This window comes from Danio rerio, chromosome 24 (genome assembly GCF_049306965.1).
Source record: "Danio rerio strain Tuebingen ecotype United States chromosome 24, GRCz12tu, whole genome shotgun sequence".
Classification (NCBI taxonomy): Eukaryota; Metazoa; Chordata; class Actinopteri; order Cypriniformes; family Danionidae; genus Danio; species Danio rerio.
Genome location: NC_133199.1, coordinates 2,425,001 through 2,436,178, shown reverse-complemented (window position 1 = coordinate 2,436,178; position 11,178 = coordinate 2,425,001). Strand labels below are relative to the sequence as shown.

General features: G+C 36.7%; 1 protein-coding gene across 6 annotated transcripts in view; it reads right to left on the bottom strand.

The window, feature by feature from the left end:
• Positions 1-2,103: 2,103 nt before the first annotated feature.
• The window catches only part of znf271 (zinc finger protein 271), a 31,302-nt gene continuing 22,227 nt past the window's right edge, over positions 2,104-11,178 (bottom strand). For 2 of the 6 annotated variants that reach the window (XM_073941365.1, XM_009297216.5), the window contains exons 11-13: positions 10,255-10,338; positions 7,871-7,921; positions 2,104-6,306 (exon numbers count right to left, since the gene is read on the bottom strand). In XM_073941365.1, the coding sequence (XP_073797466.1) occupies positions 7,914-7,921; positions 10,255-10,338 (92 nt within the window). In that variant the 3' untranslated portion in view covers positions 2,104-6,306; positions 7,871-7,913. Of the gene's footprint in view, positions 6,307-7,732; positions 7,922-10,254; positions 10,339-10,936; positions 11,139-11,178 lie in introns of those variants that run through there. The other 4 variants (XM_073941363.1, XM_001333296.7, XM_073941364.1 and 1 more) reach the window with 3 other exon arrangements.

The window sequence follows — 11,178 nt, the reverse complement described above, 5'->3', positions numbered from 1 at the left end:
TGCGGAGCGGTATTGTTTTCCCTCTGAGAGATAATATTTTCGCCAGGTAGTGAAGGCCCAAAATGTGGACTCAAAACAAAACTAATGCTAAGTGCATCTGGAAAGGTAAGTCATTTCTTTCATACTTCTGGGGAAGGGTGGCATGGTGGCTCAGTGGTTAGCACTGTCGCCTCACATCAAGAAGGTCGCTGGTTCAAGTCCTGGCTGGGTCAGGTGGTATTTCCGTGGTGGCTGGGTTTGCTCCTCCACAGTCCAAACACATGGCTGTATAGGTGTTTCCCAGTACTGGGTTGCAGCTGCGTAAAACACTTCGGAATCATTCTGCTGTGGCGGCCTCTAAAATAGAGACTAAGAAGGAAAATCTGTGAATGATTTCTGGGGAAACATTGTGCAATTCAGAGTGTGCTCCACACAGGTGAGTGGGCTTGAGAAACCACCTGTAGGACACACACTCTCCTAAAAAACTAGCCAACTTGTCAAAGCATTTATATACTGGAGCTTATTTTACCATCACTTAAAGAATTCAATTAATGAATAAATGTGGGTAGCATGGTGGCTCAGTGGTGAGCACTGTCACCAGACAGCAAGAAGGTCGCTGGTTCGAGTTCAGGCTGGGTCAGTTGGCATTTCTGTATAGTTTGCATGTTCTCCCTGTGTTGGTGTGGGTTAACTCCCGGTGTCCGGTTTCCCCCACAGTCCCAACACATGCGCTATAGGTCAATTGGTTAAACTAAAAAGGCCACAGTGTGTATGTGAGAGAGTGTATGGATGTCTCCCAGTACTGGGTTGCAGCTGGAAGGGCATCCGCTGTGTAAAACATATGCTGGAATAGTTGTCGGTTCATTCTGCTGTGGCGCTCCCTAATAATTAAGTGACTAAGCTGAAGGAAAATGAATGTTTTGTGCACTTACTGTACTACTTGTTGTCAAGTGGACTAGATTAGTCTACTAGTGGTATGTGGGCTTTCTTCTAGTCCATGGGTGGGCAAACTCGGTCCTGCACAGTTTAGCTCCAACTCCAATCAAACAAACCTGCTTTTATATATATATATATATATATATATATATATATATATATATATATATATATATATATATATATATATATAAAATGATTAGCATGTTCAGGTGTGTTTGATTAGTGTTGGAGCAAATACCGGCCCCCCAGGACAGAGTCGCCCACTCCTGTTCTAGTGGTACGCGGATGAATCAAATATGTCATATACAATGTTTCACAAATGATTTAAATATGAATATGGTGACATAGATAATTGATAAACATATTTAAAAAAAGATTTACTTTTTTAAGAACAGTAACCTATCATTTTTAACTTTAAAAGCACATTTTTAATTTTAAATGTTGATAATTTTTTACATATAAGCACAGTACAGGATTAATGTTCAAACTATTTATAATGTTTAAAGAGGCTGACAATAATATTCTTCATACGAGGAATGAATCTGCCTCGTTTTTGAACTGTATAGAGCGGTAGCTGCTTTACCGGGCACACTACTGCTACTGTATTCCAATACTGCTCATTATGGTGGTACTTTGAGAGACGATTGTTTTTCTGAGGTGGTACTTGATGAAAAAAGTTTAAGACCTACTGGACTAGATAATGGTATGAACTTGTGTATCAAGATGTCGCATTTTAAGCCATTTCAGCTTTCTCGTGTGACCTACAGACAGTAAGTTGCTTCTCTTGTGTACTTTGCATTGATTTGCACTTCATTTCCCACCCATTTAGAACTGTTTGTTTGGTTTTGATCATGTTTTCTCCTTGTTTAGTGGAGTATTTTGAAATGTTGCATTGATGCTCTTCATATTTTGATCATGCATATTGCCAGTGTCCTGACATTTCATCCTACTCCTCAGATTATGCTACCAACACTGTATTTGAATAGTTCTGAGGTTGGGGTTAGGGCGATATTACAGCTTCATATCACAATAAAAATTACACTGGTGGCAAAATCTAATAGGTAGCATATTGTGTCAGCAATATGTTCTACCTACTTTTTGAATGGGAGGTAGGGCAATCCGATGAGGTAGGACAAATCGACAGAACACCAGACCTCGAGACTGACGGACAATCAGCCAATCACACCGTGTTTTAGATTGTTTACTGGTGAACCTACAATATTCCCATCTATTATGAGACGCCATGTGTTCAAACAAACAAAAGCATTGGTGTCAGAGTAACACTGTAATAGTAATGAAATGATTCGGTGCTTGTTGCATATTCACATGCCTTAAAAAGCAGATGTGGCGAAAATACTATGGTAAATACTACAGTGTTTCTGAACCATACAATAGTAAAGTACTTGAATTAATATGTTTTGGTAACTTTATAGTGGTAACACAATCACTACAGTTATATAAACAGGTGACCCAATAACTAGCCATAGACCATTTCAATGTGTTTATGTCATTGGTCCATGAACATTTCCAGCTTGTTATTAAACTATTTAATAACTAACAAGAGGCAATTTAATCATAACTTAATGGTAAAACAGCTGTCATAATGCTATTTATCAATATGTGGTTCCTTCTGAATTCTCAGATCCTACAGAAATTAAAATTTTGAAACAGGAAATATGTTAGGACCATTGTTTTTGTTTACATCCCTCAAAATGATCAATAGGAAGGGTGTATATATTACAATTCACCACAGTTTACTCTAGTGTAAACATTTAGAAGCTCACTACTGCAGCATTCATAACAAAGAGTTATAGATGCTATACAATTTAATACACTTTACTATAGTATGGTTTAAAGAAACTGCAATATTTACTGTTTTCATGGGGGTTACCAAAAAAATCTTGAAACATATTAAATGCAGCTGTGAACACAAAGTAAATCTAAAGAGCAGGGAATGCATAAAATAACAATCACACATATTTAGTAGCTAAATCACACAGAAATGTAGAATAATAGTTGAGTTCTTCTGCTTGAGGAGAGTCCTGCAGAGTTGAGCTTTAATCATGATTAAACACACCTGGAGGAGATGATCCAGACCTTCAGACTCAATACACACACTTCCATGCAGGCGTTTGGAGCTGAACTCTAGGATATCAGTATATCTTTGATACAAACACTAATAATCAACCTAATCTAAAAGTCTTCGGGATTACTTGGAACCTATAGAGGAGTTTGATGAGGACTGGAACTGAAGTCTGCAGCCTAGAGTCACACAATCGTCTACCTGATGGAAACTCTACTCCCAGTAGGTGCCACGGCTACTTTCTACTAACAGTTTGGTCAAAATCATACAGTTTATGTACAGTTGAAGACTAAAATGAGTGTGGAATTTTAATTATTTTAAATAATTATTTTCCAAAGTAATGTTTAACAAAGTATTTTTCACAGTATTTACTTTTTTTTCCTGGAGAAAGTACAATTTCTTTTAGTTTGGGTGGAATAAATAAAAATAAAAATTGAAAAATATGTTAAAACTCCTGTGGTCAATATTGTTAGCCCCTTTTTACGATTGGCCACACAACCCTGCCATTGAATTGCACTGTAAGCTAAATACTAGTGTCATAGAGAAATATGAACGTACTGTCATCATGGCAAAGACAAAACATCTGATCTTAATTAATTGGGATTATTATGCTAGCTTTTGTGTTTGTAAAGAAAAATAGGAGTCATTCTGTATCTCAAATCGTCCCTTGTAGCCTAGCCTCATTCACTATTCCCTACATTAGTCCACTTGAACGAGTGTATCTGCGCACTTTTGTTTGTTTTGCTGCTCTCTCAGAGGGATTGTATTGTAAACTTCCAGGTCAAAACATGTGATAGTTATTCAACACGTAGCCTGCTGTCTATCAACAATGAAACACAAACTTATCGTGTATACAAACGTTGCTTTGAATAATATTGGATTTTTAAACTTACTCTGACAGCATCGCGCTTTAGACGCCATCTTGTGGTCAGACGCGGACGTTAATTTGGCGCGAACTCTCGCAGTGCATTCTAGATAAACATTTTTAGCTGTCGAGTGTACTTACTGTGCATTGTGGGATTGATTTAATGCACTTTAAATTGTCCTCTATGATTTTGGACACGAGTAGAAATCTCTGCTAACTTAAATAGTACATTATTTGAGAGGTATGGTGAATCGATTTTGGATACAGACTCAATTTCAAAGTTCACTACCATGTGGTGTCCTTTTATAAATTATCTTCAAAACCATGTATAACTGCTTTGACATAACCATATATTTTCTGGGATTGTTTATTTTTTTCTGTACTCATTTTCTCCTTACTCATAAGTACACAATCACAGGCCCGTAGCCAGCCTGGTTAAAAGGGTGGTTCTTTTTTCTCAAAATGTGTACTTTTTTTTTGCAGTTATTCACCTCATTTTTTTATTAATTATGATGTTTAAATACTCCAATAAGTGGAATTTTAAGCACTATTTTAGTTGGATTAGCTTGTTCACGATTTTCTTCTAGCCTCTCTTGAAAATTCATCCAACAACAACAGCTTAATTAGTATAAACAGCACATGTCAGTCTAAGGCACTTGTAAAATGTGGAAAAAATATTAAAAAGCATTCACTGACATGGCTATTTCTTAAAACTGTGCCTACACAAGTTTTGATACCACTTGACTTCATCAGGGTAACCTGATGTAGCCACAGTTTTAAGGAACAGCCGTGTCAATAAAGGCTTTTTATTATTTTTTCCACATTTTTTGAGTGCCTTGGACTGATTTTGATGTTTTTTCTGATGAATCCCTTACACAAAGAGCACCGACACATTATTTAAGCTACCCCTGAAAACTTTGATTGTGGATTTTTATACTAATTAGTATTAAAATTAACTTTAATAGGCTGCTTTTGGTGCCTCAGACCTTTTTATAGTTTTTTTTTCTTTCAAGAATAAGGTTCAAGATTTAAAATTAAAGTTAGGTTACTTAGAAAACAACAGTCGGTCAATAGTGAAAGTTGACTTCACTTATGTCATATTGTGCGTTTTCTTAAAACCTTTGATGGGTTATTTCCACAATTTATGATGACATAGCAGTCACAATAGTTCAAATGAGAATACAGTGGCAAAAATTCTGGACCAATGACAAATACTGAACCTATGTCAGTGGGTGGGTAGTTCTTTTAAACCACCCGAACCACCCCCTGCCTACGAGCCAGAATCATGTATGTTATGGTAAAATATGCTTTAATGCAATATAAATACTGTTCATTTACTTGCGTAGAGGTTTATATATATATAAATATATATTGTTTATATGTTAATTTTGGTAATAATATTGAGCAATTTGCAACTGTTAATATGATTTATGAACAATACGCTTTGTAAAGTAATATTTGCTGTCTTTTAGTAGATGCAAGACTTGCTTTGTTTACCAAACAAGTGGTTCTAATTGAATTTGCATTGTACACCTTAATATTACATTTAAAATATTATTTTTTATTTAAAGTATTAAGTTTTTTAGTTACTTAAGATCATTCTCCATCAATCCATTACAAAATTCTGCAAAAATAGTAAAAAAAAAAAAAAAAAGACCCCAAATTGTGTCTTGCTCTAGTTATTGCACAATATTTGAATAAAATTATTTAATGGTTAAGTTAAAATGTTTAAAATGTGTAGGTAAAATTTGTCTTCTTTTAGCCAATTAGGTAATTATTGGTTCATTTATTTATTACATTAATTTTCTGTAGCCTTTAGTATGCAAGTTGAACCCCGTTTCTGAATTTTCATTGCCAATCTTATCCAATCTTGATCGTTTGTTTTGGGTCAATTCTGAATTTCCACAAACAGTACAGAGCCTCGGGAATCGGAGATTGACCTTCCCACCAGATCCGACATATATATTATTAAAATTTCAGTCTTTAGTCTTCAACTGTACATCTCTGGAGATTCTAAACAGATGTAGGTCATGTTTGAGATGTTCTGAATGGATGGAAAGTTCTATCAGGTTCCATCTGATAGGGAAGGTTTACCACAAAAAAGCGAATGTATATTTTCCTCCTCGACTATGGCAACTAACTAAAAAAGCCACATGGACTGCTGTTGTGTGGATTCATGATGACTGAAGTGTTCTGGAGTAAGTCTTGAATATTATCAATATTTCTCAAAAACAGTTTATTTGGCATCAGAAATGGAGCGGTCTTGAATAGACACTGAAGATCTGTGTGGTGTTTGGCAGGAGAGAACTCCTGGTTTCCATCCACAGCACTTATTTTTCCTCTTTTAGAGTCATAGGACTGGACGGACACGAGGAGACCGTAACAGTCTTCACCTCATCCATTATAGCAAAGTCGTTTTCTTCAGATTTCACTTGAAATTCTGCAAAAATAAAAATACAGTGCAGTTACATTCATTGATTAATTCAGAAAGTCATTAATTAGTAGTGCTGTCAACCGATTAATTACAATTAAACACATCCAAAATAAAAAAGTTCTATTTACTTAGTGTGTGCTGATAGCCGTGAGATATTAAACTAATATATCAGCAGTCGTACAGCCTCTTCACCCTTGTGTGTTACTCCGTCCACACAAGTGGCAAGTAGAGGACTACAGTTCGACATATATTGCAGCTGTTGAACAACATAATGCACTTTTGAGGTTTTTTTAGGCGAGAATGTAGTTGTTTAGATTGCAACTATGCAGTTTATTTATAAGGATTGGTGGCTATTTTAAATATTCATAATTTCTGAGATGCAGCACATCGGCATTCATCAGCCTGTCATACTGAGTAGAGCAAAGACAGTTCACGGTCCGCCACAAGATGGCGGCAGAGATTGCATAATAAGTCCTTATGGGAGAAAAAAAACTGATTTTTTTTCTGCGTACATTTTAAATGATTATAAATGGGTAAGTGACATCTTAAGTCAATCTCTCTTGTATGTTGTTGTGCTGTATTTATACCATAGTACTCTGGTAGTGTTTGCTTTGACATTTTCAGGGTTAAGTATTTGTGATCTCCCGATTGCAACTGAGAAATACTGGTAAATCTCTGTAGACTGATGGCATTTCGTGCCTTTCAGCCTTATAATCTTAAAGTGTGAGCAAAATCACCTATTTTGTCATCACTTTAGACATTACGCTAGAGAATCATTCAAATAGTAGCTCTAAAGTGAAGTGTGTGAAGTAGCAACAGTTTCTGTTGCTGGATTTTCAGACTCTCCGTGTTTGATTTTCTTTTTTTATATACACGATTATGCTGTCAAACTGTTGTATAAATGCAATATCACACTTGTAGCAGTGCAATGTGGCTGTATTATTGCCACTAGAGGGACACTAAGACACTCAGCCTGCGGACTCGAGCCAATGTAAACCTCCCACCAGTCCCACACTGCTACACTTGTGATATTGCCCATGTGTGTGTGTGTGTGTGTGTATATATATATATATATATATATATATATATATATATATATATATATATATATATATATATATATATATATTTATATTACATATAAGTATTTAATTAATAAATATATAAGCTTCTCAAATATATACATGTGTATTTATTTACAGCAGTGGTTCTCCAGCATTCCTGCAGGGCCACACCTCTGCATAGTTTAGCTTCAACCACATCCAACTCACACCTGCTTCATAGTCTCTTGGAGTCTTGAACACCTTGATTAGTCGGATCAAAGGTGTTTAATTAGATTTGGAGCAAAACTGTGCGAGGAGCAGCCCTCCAGGAATTGAGTTTGAGACTGTATGATTTACAGTATATGTAAAATAAATATGCGCACACATTATGTAAATGCAAGCTTTTATTTTGGATGCAATTTGTCTTTTGACAGCACTATTTAGTATTTTTTTTTTTAATTAGTCTCTTTATTTCACCACAAGAAGCAGTATACATTAATCAACATCCTGCATGAACGTAAATGTACCCGAATTAGCACAAGTTCTCATTGGTCGTCTCTTTCCCAGATGTTATAGGCCTATAAACCAACAAAAATACAAATGCAAATTATAAACAAAACTCAAATGAACAACGGAAAACAACAACAGCAAAACAAAACAACAACAAAAATCTATTTCTTCAAACTATAGACCTTTTTCTTGGTTGCTGCATGGAGGGCGCCATAGTGAGCAGTGCCTTCCGCTAGGCTGCTAAGAACTTCCGTTAAGAATTGTCATCAGCCAGAGCAGCGTTTCTCAACATGGTGCCAATACTGTTTTGAGTGCCTCACAGAGTGTTTTTTGTGATGCAAAAACTTTAATTTAGGGTGCTTTCACACCTACACTTTTGTTTCGGAACGTATCTCGTTTGCCCAGTTAGCGCGGTTCGTTTGGCATATGTGAACAGGGCAATCGCGCTCTGTTCCGCGCCAAAGTAATCACTCCAAGATCGCTTGAATAAGGTGTTCTCGGCTCGATTGAAACAAACTCTGGAGCGGCTCGATTGCAGTGAGAAAGCGATCCGATCCGAGCGCGGTTATATCACAGTGTTTTATGGATATGTAATAGGCATATGGCAATATGAAGAGAGAATTATGAGTAGGGCAGGAAGTTTCGCGAGTCTCTGTATGCCCACAAGCGAGTGATGATCTCCCGGTAATCTCGCGTCTCCCTCCCGGTCCTCAAATAGGCATCGTCGCGCACCCTTCTCTCCTTCTCTCACCCTTACATTTGTTTGGGCTGGTTATATATTCAAAAGAAAGAGAAAATGTTGACTTTAGCGATGATGAGGCTTCATTTAAACGGCACAAGATGCCGTCAGACAATGAGGGAAAAATACCTTGCAGTTTTCCATCCCATTAGATCACATTTTTAAAAAATAATCAGTCCAGGAGGGGGCGCTGATCGACGGCAGTATTAGTTTAAAGATGTTAAAAGCAAGTAAAATAGATTAAAAAGCTGTCTGAATGAGACTCTTTAAAAGCATCAGCTGCTGACCGGAAGTTCTTAGCATCCTCCTTGCGCATACAAGCAAAGCATTATGGGTAGTTTTGCATTCTAAGAAAAAGGTCTATACTTAAATAAAAGAGATTGTGGTATCAAAATCCACTGATGTGATGCTGTAAAAGAAAAAAAAAGAAAAACAAGAAAAAAATTAAAGTGTAAAAATGGCATCAGCTCTAGCTGCACCTCCATTTCAGCAGATTTCAATGGAGTTAAGTCAGCCAGAGGGTGAAGAACTAAACCATGCATAACCTTGTAAAATACACAACCATTCTGAAACTTGATAGTGTTTTCCCAACTAAGCAGTTTGTTTTAAATAGTACAACTATCATGTACAACGTGCTTGTTTGTATAGACCAGGGGTCAGCAACCCGCGGCTCTTTAGCGCTGCCCTTGTGGCTCCCTGGAGCTTTTTCAAAAATGTTTGAAAATGGAAAAAGATGGGGGAGTTTAATATATTTTTTCAGTTTTAATATGATTTCTATAGGAGGATAAACATTTTTAACGTTTTTTAAATGCTGTAAAAGTGTGTAGAATTAATATTTAATTTCAACATTTCTGTCAACGAAGATTGTCATAGCCTGCTACACACGTTTCTATCAGCAGGGCGGGATGCCAGGCAGGTGGCTGTTGTAAACAAACCGGAAGATAATAAAGCATGGAAAACCGTACACAGATGGTGACTACATGAAGGAGTCATTCAACATATTAGAACACCTATTTGCAGAATTCAAAAACAAAATCGAGATAATACAAAAAATGAAAGATATACCTCTCTCCGCAAAGACAGTGAAGGAAAGGGCTATTAAAATGGCAGGTAACATCACCGATCAGCAAACCAAGGACATTAATTCAGTGCCAGCATACTAAATTGCCTGTGATGTGACCGATATTCAAAGCGCTTTTATGCAGGTATGTGAACTCTGATGGGCCGCAAGAAGAAATTATCAAATTAATACCACTGAAAGACCAGAGGCTGTGCTGAAGTGTTTAAATGACAACGAAATAAACACCAACCACCTTATTTCAGTGGCTATTTAATCATGAAGGCTCATTACGTATTTATAGCCAACTTACTATTTTTTTTAGTAGGCTAATATAGCTAATATAGATAAATACAGCATGCGTTTCCTTCATTGTAAGGCTTATATAAGGCTTTACATTTTTTGCGGCTCCAGACATATTTGTTTTTTTGTTTTTTTTTATTCCAATATGGCTCTTGTTGGGTTGCCGACCCCTGGTATAGACCATGTGTCAAGGATTTTGAAGGAGACATCATTCTTCATCTATCTCGCATGGACGAAAACACTTTAAAACACACATAATATATTTTGAATCTGCCGTTTGACATGAGCTAAGCCAGACTCACCATCTTCATCAGAAGACACTGGCTCCTGTTTGACTTCCACACTTGTGTTTGACGGACCGGCGCCAACAGGAGCGTCCTTCGCATCTGAAGAAAGTCATTTGAATAAAAAAAAAGAATATATATGAACAATTCTGTACAAATGTCAACCTTGCCAAGTTTTCACCAAAATACGGAAACCAATTCTGGGTAAGCAAGGATTTTACAGTCCTTCAGAAATACTCAAATGTCTCTATCAATGTTTTCAAACTATTCTATTTGATTTACCAAAGTCAGTCAAGTGGCAATTTCACATCTGTCACATCCATAGCCACACTTTTTCCTCATAAATGTGAAAATAAAAAAAAATTTAAAAATCGTTTTTGTTTTACAGAGAGCCGACTCTTATCATTGTGATTATTATTGTTTCTGTTGGGTTGTGCAGTTTAATTCACAGAATTTCTACAAAGCATGTTGTAGACCAGGGGTCACCAGTCCTGGTCCTTGAGGGCCGGTGTCCCTGCAGGGTTTAGCTCCAACTTGCCTCAACACACCTGCCTTGATGTTTCAAGTATACCTAGTGAGAGCTTGATTAGCTGGTTCAGGTGTGTTTGATTAGGGTTGGAGCTAAAATATGCAGGACACCGGCCCTCCAGGACCGAGATTGGTGACCCCTGCTGTAGACTGTAAACCCACAGACTTTTTTGTCACATCCATAACACATGTTTGTTTTCCTTTAGAGTACAAAACATGTTTACAGATTGATAATTTTCTTGTCCCATAACCCTGTGGTCAGTTGTTCTGGAAAATATAAACTAACGTTTCAATATAATGTTAACATATACTTTCGATGTGAATTTATGTTTTGAGTTTCTACTGCAAATGTCACATCCATAGCACTGGAATTACTCATATATATATAAAGTATGACTTCACGGAGAGCTTACG